Source organism: Cervus elaphus, chromosome 25, assembly GCF_910594005.1.
Source record: "Cervus elaphus chromosome 25, mCerEla1.1, whole genome shotgun sequence".
Taxonomy (NCBI): Eukaryota; Metazoa; Chordata; class Mammalia; order Artiodactyla; family Cervidae; genus Cervus; species Cervus elaphus.
The window spans coordinates 71203197-71222556 of NC_057839.1; the positions used below are offsets into that span (position 1 = coordinate 71203197).

General features: G+C 64.6%; 1 protein-coding gene across 2 annotated transcripts; it reads right to left on the reverse strand.

The window, feature by feature from the left end:
• Positions 1 to 1373: 1373 nt before the first annotated feature.
• NKD2 (NKD inhibitor of WNT signaling pathway 2) lies at positions 1374 to 17042 on the reverse strand. 2 transcript variants are annotated; one of them, XM_043887738.1, is made up of 10 exons: positions 16863 to 17042; positions 16727 to 16762; positions 16321 to 16418; positions 4799 to 4859; positions 4385 to 4512; positions 3972 to 4067; positions 3207 to 3396; positions 2639 to 2723; positions 2112 to 2239; positions 1374 to 1992 (listed from the first exon to the last, which is right to left on the reverse strand). In XM_043887738.1, the coding sequence occupies exons 1-10, from the start codon at positions 16885 to 16887 to the stop codon at positions 1442 to 1444; spliced, it is 1398 nt and encodes a 465-aa protein (XP_043743673.1). In that variant the 5' UTR covers positions 16888 to 17042; the 3' UTR covers positions 1374 to 1441. The 2 variants fall into 2 exon arrangements, with proteins under 2 accessions (XP_043743673.1, XP_043743674.1); XM_043887739.1 differs by having other exon boundaries at positions 1376 to 1992; positions 3249 to 3396; positions 16863 to 17039.
• Between the last annotated feature and the right edge of the window lie 2318 nt (positions 17043 to 19360).

Below are 19360 nucleotides of genomic sequence, written 5' to 3' on the forward strand. Positions count from 1 at the left end.
CAAGGTGTGATGTTACCAAATGCACGTATTTTTATTATGACTGGGGAAAACGCAATCACAGGTTGATCACCAAGTTGCTTTATCCTTAAAAACAGTGCCAAGGAGGCAAATACAAAACCAGCGGCACAAATTCACAAGCGGCTTGTCTTGGATGGAGCGGCGGCCACATCGGGCCTCAGGGGGACCCACAGGCCGAGGTTCCAGGGTGCTGGGTGCCCTGCTCCCTGCAGCCCTCTCCCGGCCTTCTGGCGGGAAGGGTGCTTTCCCAAAGCTGAAGCTGTGCGTGGTGCTCGAGGGGGCACTTTCGAGTCCACGAGGACGGGAGGCCGCCTCTGCCCATTTGGCCACGTGCGTGTCTCGGGGGCGCCCATACCTCCCCAGCCCCGCAGCGTACTCTGCGTCCTCTTAGGGTGCTGGGGGCACCCCCACAGCCTGCCTCCTCTCGGCTCTCGGCTCCCGGCTCCCGGACGACTTAAGGGGAGCCGCCACCCCCGTCTGCGGACCGCGCTCACCCCGGGGCTTCGGGCGGGCAGCGGCAGCTCCCTGACCGCCCGCCCGGCTTCACGATGGACGAGCTGTAGGAGCCGCAAGGACCCCCCGCCCACCCAGGCCCAGGTGACCACAAGGCTCGCGCCCCCGCCTGCCCCCAAGCGAAGCCCCCCTAGCGCTTGCTATGCGGGGGGGAAAAAATGGCCAGGACCGGCCGGCCCGGTCCCTCCTGCCCTCGGGCCTCACGCTGGAATCACGACAGAAGCAAGTGCAGGCATCTGGAAGCGAACGCGGGTTTAGGGACGACACAGAGAGCTTTGGGGGCGGGGGGGCGGGGGCGGGGGACGCCCGTGGCCGCGGGCCGCCGGCGGGGAGGGCGGGGCCGGCGGCGGGGGGGCGGGGCCGCCGGTGGGGAGGGCGGGGCCGGCGGCGGGGGCGGGGCCGCCGGTGGGGAGGGCGGGGCCGGCGGCGGGGAGGCGGGGCCGGCGGCGGGGGCGGGGCCGGCGGCGGGGAGGTGGGGCCGCCGGTGGGGGCGGGGCCGGCGGCGGGGAGGTGGGGCCGCCGGTGGGGGCGGGGCCGGCCGCGGGGAGGCGGGGCCGCCGGTGGGGGCGGGGACGGCGGCGGGGGCGGGGCCGGCCGCGGGGAGGTGGGGCCGCCGGTGGGGGCGGGGCCGGCGGCGGGGAGGTGGGGCCGCCGGCGGCGAGGGCGGGGCCGGCCGCGGGGAGGCGGGGCCGCCGGTGGGGAGGGCGGGGCCGGCCGCGGGGAGACGGGGCCGCCGGTGGGGGCGGGGCCGGCGGCGGGGGCGGGGCCGGCGGCGGGGAGGTGGGGCCGCCGGCGGGGAGGGCGGGGCCGGCGGCGGGGAGGTGGGGCCGCCGGTGGGGGCGGGGCCGGCGGCGGGGAGGTGGGGCCGCCGGTGGGGGCGGGGCCGGCGGCGGGGAGGCGGGGCCGGGCGCTAGGCCGGGTGGTGGTGGTGGTGATGGTGATGGTGGTGCTCGTGGTGGTGGTGGTGCTCGTGACGCTGCACCGCCGGCCCCGCGAAGGCCTCGCCCAGGAGTGCGGGCGGCAGCTCCTGCTCCAGCGCCGCCGGCGGGCCCGGCGCGGCCTTCAGCGGCGAGTGGCCCTCCCGCGCCCGCTGCCGGCACCGCCGGTGGACGTAGGGCGGGGGCGGCGGCTGCGGGAGGGGGTGGGCCTCCGGGGGTGCCTGCGGCAGTGGGGCGGGCGGGTGGAAGCTGAAGGACCGCCCGGGCCTGAGCCCGCTGGGCACGCCGGGGGGCCGGCCCGAGCCCTGGGGGGACCTCAAGAACGGCCGCTCGGGGCCCTTTGGCCGGGGCGGCAGGTCCAGGGCCCGGGGCAGCAGCTCAGCGGCCGGCAGGGCGAGCTCGGCCAGCCCCGGGCAGCGGCGATGGTGGGCGGCGTGCACGTCTGACTCCTGTGAGCGGGACCGGCCCTGTGGGTGTGAGGCCCTGGCGGGGGGCTCCGGCCGGGCCTGCGTCGGGGGGGACCCTGCAGACACAGCAGCCGTGAGGGCCTCCGAGGGGCCGGCTCGGTCCCACTGGACCCGCTGCTGCCAGGACCCGCGACCCCCAGGCCTGGCGCCTGGGGGCCGGGTCCCCGGGACTCACCTGGCCCGAACTTGGACGCGTAGTTCTCGATTCCGGCCAGGTCCAGGTAGTGGTTCCTCCGCTCCGTGTTTTCGTCCACGCAGTAGGGACCCCGCTCCGAGCAGGGGTGGGGGTCGGCGTTGGGCCTCCTGCGAAGAGCAGGGGGAGGGTATAGCTCTGATCTCGGGCACTCTGAACCCGCAAGGTTAGGGACAAGCAGGGCCCATGGGGCCCCAGGACCCTGGAGCCACCCAGCGACCTCCACCACCGCCGTCACCCAGGAGCTGGTGAGGGCTCCGCGGCCGCTGCCCCTAGGGGGTGGAACAACAGGGCCCAGGAGTGAGCAGGCTGAGGGTCCGCAGACCACCCCCCAACTGCCTGTGAAGCCCCACGGCCTCTCAGACAACACTGGGCCTGCCCAGCTCCCACACGGGGGCAGGCAGTGCCCAGGGCCACCCTGAGGGAACAGCCCTTGAGGCCTGTGGGAAGCAGGGGTGTGGCCAGGCTGCTCCTGTCTGAGGGAGCCGAGCTGGACCCCAGGCCCTCACCGGACGTGTGCGGATAGCCTCCTGTCAGCCACCCTGGGGTCCTCACTGAGCTCCGCCTCCGTCCTGCAGCGACTGGGCTCGCGGTCTGAAAGCAGGGGATGCAGGCAGCCTTCACTTACCCAGCCACCCGTTCATTCACTCACTCTGCTCACGTCCTCTCCAGCCCTGCATGTTCACTCATTCATTCATGCCTTCGTTCACTCATGCATTTGTCCGGTCATTCATTCATCACTCATTCATTCATCCACACGTTCAGTCACGCCCTCATTCATTTGTCACTCCCCACTCATGCATTCACCTCCATTCTTGCACGCATTCATTCTCGCTCCTCACTCGCTCACTGAAGCCCCCGTACACCCAGTCCTTCACGGAACAGGCTCCAGCCCTCGCCTGGCTCTCCGTGTTCAGGACGCCACAGAGCCCTCTGCCGTGAGGGGGACACTGTGCAGGGGTCACAGTTAACACCACCCCCCACCCCCCACAGTGAGCAGGAGCTCAGGGGAGAGGCAGCATGGGGCGGGGGGTGCAGGAGGCAGGGACCACACGCAGGGCAGGGCCTCCGGAGCACCTGAGCGGGGAGCCGCTGGGGCCCGGAAGCCCAGGCCCTCACCCTGGGCGGCAGGGGGCCCGTCCTTCCTCTTGCTGGACGGCTCGGGGCTGACGGTCAGCTTCACACGGAGAGTCTTGCTGCTGCCCGAGCAGTGGTGGACTGAAGCGTCAACGACTTCATAGATGGTGTGCATCAGGCTAGACATGTCCTGGGGGGTGGGGGCGGACGTCGGGGTGCAGGCAGACTGGGGGCCCAGCCCACACTGCCCGCCGCCCCCACTCCTTTCCCCTGCCCCACAGAGGCACCAAGTGGCCAGAGCCGGCAGCCCTGCTGGAACCACAACGTCTCTCTGAGCTTTTCAAGTTCAAACTGCATCTGAGTTCAAAGGGCTTAGCGAGCAGATAAACGATCAAAGTTGCTTTTAACTCAGACACGCTGTCTCAGCCATCCTCCACGTCTGCTTCCTTCTGAGGGGCCCTCTGCCCTCCTGGACACAAAGGCAGCAGGGACGGTATGCCGGGGGCACCCCTGGGACCCTCACTGCCCTGCTGAGGGACTGCTGGCCAGGGCAGAGATGGCCAGGGCTGGCTGGGCTCCACCAGGAATGGCACAGACACTGGCCGGGCCCAGGAGAATGGACGAGGCTCCAGCCAGCCCTGCCGGTGACCTGGGTCCTGTCCTGCAGTGGCCCCTCCCCACAGCCTGACCCAGGAAAGCTCCCTGCCTCTCCTCCCTCCTGGAGGGCCCAGCCGTGTCCCCAGGGTGGGACCCAGGCCTCGTCACCTCTCTGGTGGCCTTCCCGCTGTTGTCGAAGCCATAGAGCGTGAACGTCCACTCCTGGTGATTGTCCTCCTCCACCGACACGTCACACTGGACTGCCTGTGGGGTGCGGGGGGACGGGCGCAGGGTCGTCCTCGCCCACGTGCCAGGCCCCCAACCCTGCCCCGTCCTGCGGGGACCAGTCCCCACCCCTCCTGGCCGGGCAGGGAGATGGGACGGTCCGTGCATGACCTGGCTTCTGGGTCATTCCCACGGCTCTGGCACTGAAGCCCGGGAAAGTCCCACGGGTTATGTAGGGCCACAGCAGCCAGCTCTGGCCAGGTGTGTGGGGACCCCTCTACCCAGCAGAGCCTGCCGCCCCGGGAGCCACAGGGACCCCACGTCAGGGCATCCGCAGGAGGGGGACAAAGACCTACGTCCACGTTCAGGCGCCGCTTGCCCAGCCCGCGGGCGCCCTCGCGGCCAGCCGCTCTCTCTCCATCATCCACGCAGAAGAGCTGTCCTGGCCCCTCGCGGGCCTCGGCCTTCTCAGGAGGCAGCACCACTGCGGGGGGGCAAGGGGGTGGGCCCGGTGTCCGGCCCAGGGGGAGGTGGTGGGCGGCTCCCAGTCCGTGACCCTCTCAGAAGGGTCTGAGCTGAGAGTCCAGGCACAGGGCATCAGGTGGCCTGGGAGGGAGGCCAGGGCGGCCCTCGGGGTGATCCCAGCCTGGGGTGTTCCACCGTCTAGCTGCGGCAGCTTCAAATCTAGGCTGGCCGGGGTCTGGGAGGTAAGTGGAGGGGCGCGGGGTGAGGGTGGTTCAGGATGTCCAGGGCTGGGGAGCGGGACTCACCCTCGAAGGGACACTGGTCATCGCGGAAAGGCCCTTCCCTGGGGTCCCCGCCCGGCAGCTCCTGCAGGAGGACAGACAGCGCAGACCATGGACGCCCCGCCCGAGCTCGGGGGCGGGCGCCAGACCTGCCTCCTGGGCGTCACGCTCCTGCTGCGGTCCACGCTCACTCAGCCTCGGGTTCTGAATGTGACATGCGCCCATCCCTGGGCGTGGCTGGCTCCGTCAGAACCGCCTCCGGGACGAGACGCGGGGCCCAGTGGTTCTCAGTGCAACCTGCATCCCCCCCCACCACCCCCAAGGACACGGCTTCGCCCGAGGGCGTGGGGCGGCGAGAACAAGGCTCCCACCTAGCCTCTGCTGAGCGAGGCGGGCACAGACCAGAAGCCCGGCCGTGAACGGCTGAGCCCACCCGCCATCCGTCCGCTCACCGGCCGGCACATGGCACCTCCTACCTCAGCTGGACAAGAGCCGGGGAGCATCCCCGCAAGGCCCAGGAACCAGGGGACCGGGACTGGGGGGCACGTTCTTCAGGGGTCCCAGGCTGAGGGCGCCTCCTTCAGGAGGGCCGGGCCTAGGGCGCAGATAGAAGACGCCCCCCACCCCCCCGGCTCCGGCCCCCATGGCCGATCCTGAGGCCAGTTACGGGAAAATGGGAGCAACCTTCTGCCGAGCCGGGAAATCACAGAACTGAGTCCCTGGGGCCGGCAGAGCCAACCCCGGGGTCAGAACAGACGCAAAGCGACTAGGGCTGGGCCCAGGGCGGAGGGGACCCTGCCCGTCTGTCTCCTGGGCCCCCAGGCACCCCCGGCATCCTCCTCTTGGAGGCCCTGGCCCTAACCACTCCCCCGTCACGCCGCTTAGAACCAGGTGACTTTCACAGCTTTCTCGGGAGGCCAGGCGGGTGGTGTGCATGAGCTTGCTGTGATAGACGCCGCCGCCTCCGCCATGCAGCCCACCGCCCAGGATGTGCCTGCTGGCCCAGCGTGGAGGCCCCGCGGTTGCCCCACACACCAGCACAAGGGCCCCTCCAGCCGAACGGAGTCCAGCCTGAGCACTCTACCCAGTGGATGCCGAGATAAATTCCAATCATAAGACCCTGGCTTGCAGTTAAATATTTTCCATAAAATCAAAGCGAGCTGTGAAGCGGAGGTTCCGGGTGTCTGTGGGGAGCAGGCGCAGTGCCTGGCCAGAGGCCGGCAGGTCAGCTGGCCACAGGGACCGCATCACAGGGGGCAGCCAGGGCCAGCCATCGTCCGGTGAGGCTGTGGGCCCTGCGGTCCCTGCCACGTGCTGCGGGGCCAGAACACGGACGGACGGGCCCAAGGGCTCAGGCACGGACAGCACGTGCCTGGTGAGGACTCTTCCCCCCGGCTTGGATGGCCCCCTCTCCACCACGTCCCCCAGCCAGGCGCCCAGCCAGCCTCCCCGTTGGGCTGGTGACCGGAGGCTCAGATCCTGTGTGACTCCTGACGACCCTGCCCGGGGCAGAGCCCCCTGTATTCACCTCCTTAAATCACAGAGGTGAGAAGAGTTGCAGGAAGCACTTCCCCGGGATCTAAGGATCTGAGACTGGGCTGGGCGCAGCCTTTCTTTAAAAGAGGCAGTCTCGGGGGGGGGGGGGGGGGGCGTGGAATGGCCGAGGCCCCGAGACCCGCCTCTGGGGACCGCTGGAGCCCCAGGGCTGGTGGAGAGGCTGGCCTTGAGGACTCGGCCCCCAGAGCCACGGGGTGAGGGACCCGAGAATTTCCTCACTGCTTGCCTGGCTCACCCGAGCGCTCAAAGAAAAGCAAAGCCCACCTGTGGCCTCTACACGTGAGCTTAGAAGAGTTGAAAGTTCAATAATTCCTCCCATCTTTTTGTTTTAAAATAATCTGAGCACTTATTTTTGGCAGGCAGTGCCAGTTACAGACAAGATATTAATACATGCTTTGGGCTGGGGAGGGGTCAGGACAGGGTCTGCGTGAGCCTTGGCGGGACCCTGAGACGCTCCCAACGCTACAATCACAGACTCACCAAGGATACAACCAAGCTGGCTCTGGTCAGCAACGGACTTGCCCGCCTCCCCAGACGGTGCCCGCCTTCCCTAACAGGGCTGGGAGTTTGGGACACTCGGAACATCCCTCCACGCACAGCCTGACGGGAGGACAGGCCAGTTTAAGATCCAACGCGTCACCAGCGGTCTCTGTGATGCAGAACCATCAGACAAGAGGGCGAGGAGGCGTGGGGGAAGCGCAGCCGCGCTTGGCCCTGTGACTGGTGACTTCCGTCCCATCCATCCTCATTACATAAAGATGCCCTCTCATCCGCGCTGCTGCAGCTCAACAGAAGGGCCAAGAACTTAGACTGTAACGTAGGACACGCAGTGCAGGGCTCCCAGCCAGACAGGCGGCCACCCCTGCCGGCAGCCTCCCACCTGGCTGGAAAACCCAGACCGTCCAGCAAGACTGGAGGTGAATGGATGACGTCCCCATGCATGCACGGGCACTGCCCAGGCCCCACCGCTCCTGGGAGGCCCACCTGTGTTGGCCTCTGTCCCCCGTGGAGTCCCCAGCTGCAGACCCTCCCCAGCAGCAAATTCCCACCTCATGCCCTCCCCCGCTCCTCAAGGGAGCCCCAGCTTCCGCCTACAAACTCTCCAGCCCCGCCTTCCCAACCCCCATCCTGCCCCTGCCTGGACGGTCCTTGGCACCAACCGCCTCCGACTCTGCTCAGGGATGCGCCTCTGTCCCCGTGGCATCTGGGGCTCCTCTGCCCGCCAGCAGGGGCCTGCGGGTGACCCAGCCCACCACCCAGCCGTGCTCAGACCTGGGCCTGGCCTCCTGCCAACCCCGGGGGCCCCCAGCAGGGGGAGATCGTGCCCCCCTTCTCCAGCATCTGAGGGGGCCCTCCTTCAGCCCAGTGTTCTGGGCTGCCAGGGACGGGCTGAGGCCCTCGCACCGGACGCTTTCTCCTCTGGGTCGTCCCACGCTTTCTCCTCCGGGTCGTCCCTCTCCATCACTGTCAGGCAGCCTTGGCCATTGCTGCGGGCTCCTGCTGCCTAGGTGGGGGCTATGGGCATGGAGCTGTCAGGGGCGTTCACGGAAAAGCTTGGACCCCCGCCTCCCGAGAGGCCAGGAGGCCCAGCCACACTTTCCCTCAGCCAGGGTCCCCTTCCGTCCACCAGAGCCAGGGACGCTGGGCCGTCCACCCTGCGGGCAGGCTGGGGGGACACACAGCCAGGCCGAGGGGCAGGACACATGCGCCCGTTGGAGGCCACATCGACGTGGGGCAGTCTGCATGAGTGGGAAGGAGGAAGCTTCAGTGATGCAGCCGACCACCCCCTGAACTCATGCACTTTTCCAGCGTCCAAATTCACGCATTTCTTCAAGACTGAGTGCCTCTGTGGTCTTAGGAAACGCTCCCAGGCTTCAAGAGCGGACACGTCCCTAGGAAGCCCCACTCTTGCTGGGGTAGAGGGCCTCCAGCTCCCAAGTCCCTGAACGATCCCTGAGGGAGACAGTGCGTCCGTGAGGTGGCAGAGCGCATGGGAAGCCAGCCTTTACAAACCTGCTTCGTCATCGCCCCGATAAAGGGCCTGCCTAGAAAACCTGCCTGGGGTCCCGGCGTGGAGCACGTCTGCAGCAAGCCTGGGGGTGCCCCTCATATTCCAAGCACCACCCCCCCCCAATGCTGCCAGGACCCAAGGCCCCTCCTGACGGCACCCTGGATTCAGGTCTCCTCTTAAACCTGTGCTGTTCACAGACCCAGGCTGGGACCTGCTCTGTCCCTGGGGGCTGAGCGTGCGGATCTGGGCTTCAACAGAGAGGAGGCCCCCCAGGCCCCAGGGCCTGAGGGACAGTGCATCTGTGTCCCCCGTAACAAGTGGTCCCAAGCCAGGCAGCTCACACCTGAAGACGTGCCGTCTCCCAGTTCTGAGGCCACAGTTAGGACTCACGGCCTGGAGGGGAGCCCCCAGGCTCCGGGGGCAGGACCCTTCCTGCCTCTCTGGCTCTGGGGGCCCTGGGGACCCTGGGCTCGTGTCTGCATCCCCAGCCTCAGCTCTGTGGCCACTCAGCCTCTGGGTGTGCGTCTTCTGTCCAAGGCCGGACCCCTTCTTACAGAGACGGGAGCAGCAGTCAGGGCCCCAGGACCACCCCTTGTCTGGAGGCCCGTCACTCAGCCACGTCTGCAGAGATCCCTTTCCAATAAGGTGACGGTCGCGGGCTCTGGGACGGGGAGCAGCCCCGCACGTCCAGGAGCTGCCAGCCAGTCGAGAGTTTGGGCCAGCCGCTGACCACCACCTCCACCCCTTTCCACGACCCAGTTCTTTCCAGTGCCTGGGGAGCCCAGGCCCCCCGCACTCACCCCATACCAGTCCTGCCCTGTCCAGTGTCCTGACAGCCTGAGCAGGAGCCCAGGGGCCTCCCTGGACCCCCACTTGGCCCAGGTCGCCCTTGCATGACACGCCACCCCCTTGTCCAGCCCCAGGCACTGCCCGGAAGTGACCTTGGTCCCCTGCAGCACGAGCCGGGTGGGCACTGCCCCGGGGTCCCCACCTCTGCCCACTCTACCTGTCCAGGGCTTGGTTTGTCACAGCCAGAGGTGAGGCCAGGCTCTGTCTCTGATCAGCAGGCCCCCATGGCCGACAGCCCAGGAGGCGGGGCTGGTGTGAGCCACACCCCGGACGGAAGGCCTGGTGGGGACACATCTCGGAAACACCGCCAGAGAGATGGAGGCGACTCCACGGGCTGCAGGAATGGCCAGGCAGCTTAGCAGCTGGGGTCTCGGCTTCAGCGGCTAAAGAGCCTTAGAGGGGACAAGGCAGGTTTGGGGCTTAATAATCCCAGCACATGCACAGAGGGGCTCCATCCGAGGGGCTGCCCGTGGCTGTGACTGTCAACTTCTGACTTTAAAGAGCAAGTTAAGGCAGGCGAAGTGTCGGGGAGGGGCGTGCAGGGTCCCCACCAACCACAGCCCTCACAACAGCTCCAGGATCCAAGGGCGTTCCGAGACTCTGTGCGGCAGGGCTCCTGGGTGAGGGCCGTTCAACCAGACTTCCTAATTACCAGATTTGGAATTTATGCGTAGAAACTCAGTTCTCTGGGGATCAAAGGGTCTCCTAAAGTAAACACCTACAGACCTCATGGGCCAGCATGCTCCATAACTGATGTCCTGGGTGAGGACATCTTACCCACCACAGCTTCTCACAACTTCACTCATTTTGGTAAAAAAAAAAATACAGACTGTATCTGGCGTTAGTGGTCAAGAACCTGCCTGCCAATGCAGGAAACGTAAGAGATGCGAATTTGATCCCTGGGTCAGGAAGATCCCCTGGAGGAGGGCATGGCAACCCACTCCAGGACTCCTATCTAGAGGATCCCATGGACAGAGGAGCCTGGTAGGCTATGGTCCATAGGGTTGCAGAGTCAGACACAACTGAGCGACTTAGCAACAGTATCACACGCCCACTTGCCCTGGTCTATGGGGATTTCTTTCTTGGCAACCACACACAAAAAAGACCCTGACCCCAGAGAGATCCCCAAGGACCTGCTCGTGAAGCTTGTTGGAGAAGGGCTCCACATGTGTGGCAGGGACGCCTGAAAGCACAGAGCATAGGAGCTCAGCCCACAGTCCACGGTCGTGGGCGAGTTATGGGGTGGGGTTACCAAGGGCACCTGCAGGGGAAATAATTCCACTGTAAAGTGTGTGCAGGGAAAACATAACAAATGCAGGGTCAGTGAGAAGCTACATAGTGTGAAAAGAAGTGTCAGTCGCTCAGTCATGTCCAACTCATTGCAACTCCATGGACTGCAGCCCGCCAGGCTCCTCTGTCCACGGGGTTCTCCAGGCAAAAACACTGGAGTGGGTTGCCATGCCTTCCTCCAGGGGATCTTCCCGACCCAGGGACCAAACCCAGGTCTCCTGCATTGCAGGTGGATTCTTTACTGTCTGAGCCACCAGGGAAGCCCTATATACAAGCACACACACACATAGACATGTGCACAAACACACATGCATGCACACGCACACAAACACGTGTATATACATGTACACATGAACACACATGTATATACACATTTGTGAACACAATATATTCACAAACACAACATACGCATGCATGCATATGTGTGCACAGATGCATATACATATGCATGAACCCATATACATATGCATGGGCACACATGAACATGACTTTGAGCAAACTCCAGGAGACAGTGGAGGACAGGGGACCCCGGCACGCTACAGCTCATGGGGTCACAGAGTCAGGCGTGACTTAGCAACTGAACAATGATGTACACACGTACACATTCATGTACACTCACATACATGCATACGTACAAAACACATGTACAAATGCACGTATACACATACATGTATGCGCGAACACATACATATATGCATGAACACAGCAGATGCACACGTTTACATATGCATACACACATACACAAACATGCATACATGTGCATGTACACATGCATACACACTATATACATGTGCGTGAGCACACATACATACATGCACGAACACAATAGATGCATGTACACACATATGCGTGTACACATATGTATATGTGTGCATGCACACCCACATATACATGCATGCACACACAATCTCTACCACAGAGCATCGAGACATGCCCCCCAAAACTAAAAAACTTCGGTGGTTTCAATTTTCAGCATCCTGGAACTCTGTTTTTCATTTAACACTAAATCATTCTGCAACAAATCTGCAGACATCATTTTCTCCCAGTCATGCCCACTGCTGGCTCAGTCTTCAGCGCCAACAAGGAGGAGCTTCACAGAGAAAGGAAGCTCTCCAGGATCCACCTCCCGGTGCCTGCCGCCTCCTTCCTGTCTGCGCCCCCTGGCCGCCGAGGTCACAGCACACGGAGTGTCGACAGGACGCCCGTGCCCCTGTGCGGGAGCCATCGTGCCCGCCAGCGCTCTTGGGCAGAAGAGGTTTCCTGCCGCTGGGTCTGAAATGCAGACCCAGGTTCATCTTCCTTCCATCTGAGCTCTTCCTCTGGAAAAACCACTGGGCTTTCATTCCCTTCCATTCGTATTAAAGCCTCATGTTTCCCATTTCAAAAGAAGATCAGTTCCAAAGTGGAACTTCCATTTTCCGCGTGCATTTTCAGTTCTGTGTTTTTAGCTGAGAAGGCTCCACATGTTCACATGTGATGCCAGTGGCCCCAGCAGAGGTAAGCCTGCTGGAGACGCTAAAGGCTTACACTTGCTCGCAGCCCAGGACCCCGAGGGCTGAGCTGCTCTGAGAAGCAATGCGGGCTCCGCTGCCTCTGGAAGCACCCGCAGGGAGGCGACACCCGCACCCGGCTCCGTGGCTGCATCCAGACCCCTGGGGTCGGAGCAGAGACCGGCGACCCCTCCCCGCTTCACAAACAGGAACCAAAATCGACTCAAGAACAATTCATTTGCGAAGCCACCCGTGAAAGATAAAGAGAGTCCTGAGCAGACCTGCACTTGCCTTGCTGAAACCTTTCAGCAGCCTTTACCCATTCTGCCCCCCTCACCGCCACCTCCCACAACCTGCAATTCATTCTCTGCAGCGGGGAGCCTGTCTTATAAACATATTTACATATTTCTAGTCCTCAGACGTGCGCCGTCACACAGCATTTGTCTTTCTCTGTCTGACCTACTTCACTTAGCACCATGACCTCAAGGTCCATCCATGTTTTGGGCAAGATTTTTTTCTTTATGGCTGAGTAATATTCCATTGTACATACACCGCATCTTCTTTTCCATTGACCCACCATCAAAGGATGTTGCTTCTCTGTCTTGTTGTTGTTCAGTTATTAAGTCATGTCTGACTCTTTGTGACCCCAGGGACTGCAGCACGCCAGGCCTCCCTGTCCTTCACCATCTCCTGGAGCTTGCTCAAACTCATGCCCATTGAGTCAGTGATGCCAACCAACCATCTCATCCTCTGTCATTCCCTTCTCCTCCCGCCTTCAATCTTCCCCAGCGTCAGTCTTTTCCATTGAGTCAGTTCTTCCCATCAGGTGGCCAAAGTCCTGGAGCTTCAGCCAGCCTCTGTCAAGGCCACTGTAAATGATGCTGCAGGGAACGTGGGGCTGCACATCACCTCCTGGAGTTAGTTCTGCTTTCTTCGGACATGTACCCAAGAGGGAGGCTGCTGGATCACCTGGCACTTGTTTTTAATTTCTGAGGAGTCTCCATAGTGTTCTGCACAGTGGCTGCACCGTTTTACGTCCCCTCCAACAGTGGAGGAGAGTTCCCTTCTCTCCATATCCTCTCCAGCGCTTGTTACTTGTGTTCTTCTGGTGACAGCAGTCCCGATAGGTGGAGGTGACACCTCGCTGCGGTCCTGATGACTAGGATGTCCAGCACCTTTTCACGGACCTGCTGACCTTGTGCCTTTATTCTTTGGAAAACGTCTCTGTTACCAATGACCTCATCTCAGAAGCGGCCCTGGTCCCGGAGCAGCCGTGTGGTCTGGGACAGGCAGGTGAACCCCCAGCGCAGGAGCCCCACTCTCACCTCGCACCCCCCTCCAGGTTTCCCCACGGAACCTCAGCACAGCTGCAGGGGTCCCTCTGTCCAGGCACCCAGATGACATGCACAGTCCTTCCCCGGGACGAGCCGCAGGAAGAGGGCCTGGACGCCCCTCACGGCAGCCAGGGGGCCTGCACCCCTTGGTGCCCTCCTTGGGGAGGACCCCTGGCAGGACGGCGGAGCTGACTGCAGGCCCCGCACCGGGTTCCAGCTGGGGGCCTCCCTCTGGGCGGCACCGGACCTGCCCACCCCAGAAGCGAGGGGCCCTTGGAGTCAGGGGCCACGGGGTCAGGGGACATGGGGTCAGGGGCCACGGGGTCCCGGAAGCCACTGACTCAAGGCCTCCACCACCCACCGAGCTCCCGAAGGAACCAGAACTACGCCTCGGGCTCTGGGAACACTCCAGGGGACACCCGTGGGCACCACACTCGGTTTTAAAACAGCTAAAATCTCTTTAGACAAACCAAGGGAAGGAGAGGAAGGGCCCCAGCCCCATCCTCCAAAGCTGGGAAGACAGGCCGGGAGGCCTCAGGCCCATGCATGGCAGTCCCCCCAAGGAGCTGTCTCTCCTGTGACACCCCATGACCACCCCTCCCAGGACCCTCTGTGTCACCCCCACCAACACCCCGCGGCCGCCCCGGCCCCCTGGGACACGTGGCCTTGAAGCAACACAGAGCGTTTCTCAGGTTCACAGGGAGGACCTTCCAGCTCATGAAGCAGGTATCCAGTTGCTGGAAAAATAACGTTTACCAGACATTCTGGTCATGCACCAGGAGCCAGCCGGGTTCACTAACTCATGGGCAAAATCAGCCTCATTCCCTTTATCTTGTGGGGGTGGTGGGAGCGGGCGAGTTAGGTGGGGGGATGTGCACCGAATTCCCACAGGGTCACTGGCCACAGTTCTTGTGGCCACACGGTGACCAGCACTGACCCGCAAGGAAGCACACGGTGGCCTTGACAGGAGGGGATGTGTCCCCACACCCGCCCCAGTCAGAGGTCCTGGGGGCACGGCACGGTCAGGCAGGCCATCCTTGGGGCCTCCCCCAGGAGGCAGGGATGAAGACGGACAGAGGGAGAGCTGACACCCCAGTGTCCCCCGACAGACACGCTCCGGGGGAGCCAGGGGCGGGGTGCTTGGTGGGGGGGAGCAGTGTGGCAGCAAGATGCCTGAGCTCCCGGGCCAGGGGTCCACACTCCAGGTCCGGGGGCTCAGAGCCCTACAGCCAAACAAGCGAAGGACGGAAGGAGACAGGGAATGATGAGCTGTGCTAAACATAAAGGACCGTCCGCTGTTCTGGCTCCACGCTCTCCCTGCACCGCGGGGTTATGAAAGCAGACTCAGTCCGTGCTGGCCGCCACAACAACACACCGCAGGCCAGTAACGAGCGAACAAGAGAAACTCATCACAGTCCTGAAGGCTGGACGTCCAGGACCGAGGCGCCTGGACGTCTGAGACCGAGGCCGCAGGTCGTCTGAGACCGAGGCCCCAGTCCCTCGGCGTCTGGCGAGGGCCCCTTCCCACTGCGTAGATGGTGCCCGCTGCCTGTAACCCCGCATGGTAGATGGGACACCGAACGCTCTGGGGCTCACATGGGCGCTGATCTGCCACAAGGTCTCAGCCCCCGGGCCCTAACCACCTCCCCAAGGTATCACATGGAGGGAGGTGAGGCTGAATTTCAGGGTGACGCAAACATTCAGACCACAGCAGAGAACAAAACAATGAGGGAACTACCCGAGCCACACAGCACACCGCTCCTTCAAACACGTCCCAGGAGCGTGGAACCCGTGAGCCTCAGAGGTCAGCACAGCGGGCTCCACCACCTCACAGCCACACAGTGGGAGCATCGTTTTCGATCTCCGTAACACACGGGCTGCGTGTTGGGACCTGCTGTGTGGTCCACATCCTGGGCTGACGGAGGCTCGCCTGCCTGTTTCAAGGCCCGAGGTGCCCATGCCCGGGAGAAGGCCCCAGGTGGACAGCCGCCAGGAAGAGGCGGCGTAAGCCCGGGACCGCTCTGCATCACCTGCAGGCATCTCTGACTCCTCACGTGCAGGAGGACCAAGCAGGCAGGAGACAGCACCCCGTCATCAACACTCACCTCCCCAGGCAGAAGATCAGCCCAGAGGAGGGGCGGCCCCGCGCTGGCCCCCTGGCCCCAAGGAGCACACAGCCTCCAGCCGCACTGTGACATGCCCAGCAAATCCTCGAATGCGGTTCCTGCCTTTACAGGCGTGGGATTCAAACCTGACTCCCAGAAAGCAGGAGTCGCGACTCGAGTGGGTCTGATCTTAGGGCACGGCTTGCCCCTTCTCACAAGCGTTTACAAACACCCTCTGAGCGTCTCATTACCAGCTGGCCAGAGAGTGTCTCCTTCCAAAAAGGGAGCAGCCATGCCCCCGAGCGGTTGCGCTCTGTCTGCAGTGGACTCCGGGGACCGCTAGGGAGCGAGCGGTTGGCAGGGAAGGGATCTCAGCCGTCTGGCCTGGCCATCTACCCGAACCCAGTCCACACCGGTGCCCGGAATTACCCACCCTGGCAGACGCGTGGTGTCTGGTTCACCCAAGGCCCCTCTGGCGCCCCAGGCCTGGATGGACACCCTCCACGCCCACTCGCAAGAGCCTGGGTCCTGAGTGGGGGCCTTGATGCTAAAAACAGCACCTTCAGTCTGGGGGGCCCGGCCATCCCCCTGAAGCCTAGCTTTCCCGTGAGCCCAGCGGCCCTCCGACACGGCAAACAGGCAGCCTGGTGGTCTTTAATTCGCCACCACGGCTGTGCAGCGCATGGATCGTAAAGAAAGTCGAGCCCCGCGCCCCCCTCCCGCGTGGGATACGCAGGCCTTGTGGCCACAGGCCCCCGCCAGGAGCGGGAGGGGCTCTCCAGGCCCCGCCGCAGTCCGTCTGCCGGCCATCTGCGCCGCCGCCTTCTTTGTCCCCGGAACCCAGGTCGCGGTCAGGGGCTGAGCTCCGGTTCTCCGGGCCCCAGGAGCCTGCCGGGCCCACCACGCCTACCTGCTTGTCCCTGGCTCCGTGCTCCGCGCAGCCCCGCCGCTCCGCCTCCTCTGCGCCTCTGCGGCCGCCCATGTACGCAGACACCACGATACTGTCCCCTGCGGGCCCGCGGGCGGACGCGGGGGAACGCGGCACCGAGGAGAGAAGGAGACGCCCGTGAGCCCGCGGGCGGTGCGCCTGGCGATGCTCGCCGCCCTGCGCGCCCGCCCCTCTCCGCGCAGCCTGGGGCGCGGGGCTCAGGCCCCAGGCTGGGACAGGGGTCTGGGGCGTGGGCGAGGAGCCTGCGCGCTCCTGGGGGCGCCGCGCCGAGGCACCCCCCCCGCCACCCGAGGCCTCGGGGGGCAGCACGCGCGCCGCCCTCCGGGCTCGGTCCCCCGCGCCCCAGGCCGCCGCCCCGCGCGCTCACCTTCCGGGCTCTCTCTTCGCTTGAAGGCTGCAGCGGCTGCGGCGCGGCCGGAGGGCGCGGGGCGAGGGAAGAGACAGTGAGTGGCCGGCGCCCGTCCGCCGCCGCCCGCCCGCCCGCCCGCCGGCCCCCAACTCACCGTGCCGGGACTGGATTTTCCCCATGTCGCCTCCCGCCCGCCCGCCCGCCCGCGCTCCCGGCGCCGCGCCCGGGCGCCGGCCGTGATCCGCTGCGGGTCCAGGCGTCCGCGGAGACCCGGTGCGCGGGGTCGGGGCGGCCGCGGGGCGCGGAGCCGGGCGGGCGGGCGGGCGGGAGCGCGGCGCGGCGGCGGCGGCCCGGCTCCCTCTGAGCGCGCGCGCCCGCGCCCCGGCTTTAACCGCGGCCCCCGCAGCGCCCCCCGCGGCCGCCGCCCGCAGCGCACGGGCCCGGCCTCCGGCCCGCCTCCTTGGGAGTCTCGAGCCAAGCCCTGGGCGTGGGGGCGGCGACGCCCGCCAGGGGACCCCGGTCCGGAGGTCTATAAGGTAGTCGGGGGCTGCGGTGGACCTTCGCGGGGACAGCTCCCAGCCCCACCCTCTCTCTCACGGAGTATCCTGGCATCCCCAATTCGAGAGGTACCCCAGAGCCCCTGCCCCTCGCCGCCGGAGGGGACCTTAGAGGTGACGTGCCAGGCTGCTGGTGGAGCTGGTCTTGGGGAGAGGGTGGGGGCCGAAGAGGACGAGAGGCCCATGGGGAGGGTCCTTTGGAAGGACAGGAGGTGCGGACCGGGTCTCTGGGAAAAGCCAACTGCCAGTCCTAGCACGGCGGCTGGGGACCCGCCGGCCCCTTTCTTCCTCGTGTTAATCAAGGACAGGCAAGGACCAGGGTGGCCTGGTTTCAGCCCTTGGCCTTTGCTGAGCTCCTGGGCACTGGGGGGAGTCAGCACTCAGCCCCCGCTCCCTTCCAGCTCTTCCCCTGCAGCCCCAACCCCCTCGCCAGCCCCTACCCTACTGGAAAGCTTCAGAGTTCTCCTTCCCAGAAACCACCCCTTCTCGCCTCCTTGAACCCCGGCTTGCCGCTGCTGCTCAGCTTCTCCCCTCGATTCAGCCGAGCCCCCTCACCCGCCAAGCACCTGCGTCTCCTGCAGCAGGCGCCCGGTGTCCCGAGTCACGGCCACGTCTCCATCTCTGTGGGTGGCCCACGTGGCCCAGGGCCGCCTGCGTCCTGGCAGTGAGTGAGGCCCCTCCCTGCCCGGGCCTGGCCGACCCCCTCAAGGAGCTGGCCTCTCCAGCTGCAGCCCCACACCCACCAGGTCCCCCCCACACCCCTCATCTCTGGGACGACACGCCTTGACTGGCCTGTTGTCCAGCCGAGCGCAGGGACACTTCGCGTGTGCTCTGTGGTCCAGGCTCCAGGCTGTCCGGTTGTGGGTGGTGGTGCTGGCCCGTTTTAGAGGGTCCAGGTGCTCCAGGGCTTCCCTTGGGGCTCAGATGGTAAAGAAAGAGAACGTGAAAGTCGCTCAGTGGTGTCCGACTCTTTGCAATCCCATGGACTACACAGCCCGTGGGATTCTCCAGATCAGAATACTGGGGTGGGTTGCCATGCCCTCCTCCAGGGGAACTTCCTGACCCAGGGATCAATCTCAGGTCTCCCGCCTTGCAGGTGGATTCTTTCCCAGCTGAGCCACCAATGCAGGAGACCTGGGTTCAATCCCTGGGTGGGGAAGATCCCCTAGAGAAGGGAACGGTTACCCCCTCCAGTATTCTTGCCTGGAGAACCCCATGGACAGAGGAGCCTGGTGGGCTACAGTCCACGGGGTCCCAAAGATTTGGACACGACTGAGCGACTGACAACTTCCCACCACAGGTGCCCCATGGCTCCCAGAGTCGCACAGCTGGTCTGGATGGGAGGGTGACCTGGAGTCCTGCTCCTGACCCAGGCTGCCCCTCGGCCGGGAAGCAAGTTGCCCGTGGCGGTGTGAACATGGGTCATGAACAGTGCCACGGGTAGCCTGACCCACGAGCCGTTCCCACCATCCCTTCCGAAAGACCCCAGCTGAAGGGCAGCCCCAGAGGGGGGCGCACCCTTCAAGCAGGACCTCCCTCCCATCCCGGCCCTGGCAGGCAGGGTCTCCAGGGCCCTGCAGGGGGCCCTGCGATGACCCAGCGTGGCCGCCTTCCGCGTGGCTCCCAGCTCCCAGTGGGGCCCAGGCCTCTCTCTCCCAGCAACGCTCCCTGGCTCTCCCCGCTCTCCTCCGCCTCCACCATGGCCTTCAACCCCCAACTGAGAGTGCAGCTGGAGAAGGAAATGGCAACCCACTCCAGGATTCTTGCCTGGAGAATCCCAGGGACAGAGGAACCTGGCGAGGTACAGTCCATGGGCTCGCAAGAGCCGGACACAACTGAGCGACTAAAGAGAGAGAGGCGAGAGAGTGCAGCGGTTGTCATCTTGTGGTTTCACGTGCCCTGTTAATGTCTTTGTGACGATAACAATAGTATAGTGTGTTAAGCAAAGTGGCGGCGGGGGGACAGCAGCCCTTCCAAATGCACCGTGTTTACATCCACACCGGGCAGCAGCTCGGGGGTCAGCTGTGACCCTGCATGAGGACCCACCCCTGGAGGAGCCCCGGCATGCCCACTGGCTCCCCACCCTGCAGTGTGG

Bases quoted from the DNA above. Each gene is read 5' to 3' on its own strand.
- NKD2 (XM_043887738.1), bottom strand. From the start codon at position 16,887: ATGGGGAAAATCCAGTCCCGGCACG. The intron at 2,724-3,206 runs GTGCTCCGGAGG...CCCTGCTTTCAG, and splicing joins CCCAGCGGCTCCCCGCTCAG to ACCGCGAGCCCAGTCGCTGC. The intron at 2,240-2,638 runs GTGAGGGCCTGG...TGCTCTTCGCAG, and splicing joins AGGCTATCCGCACACGTCCG to GAGGCCCAACGCCGACCCCC.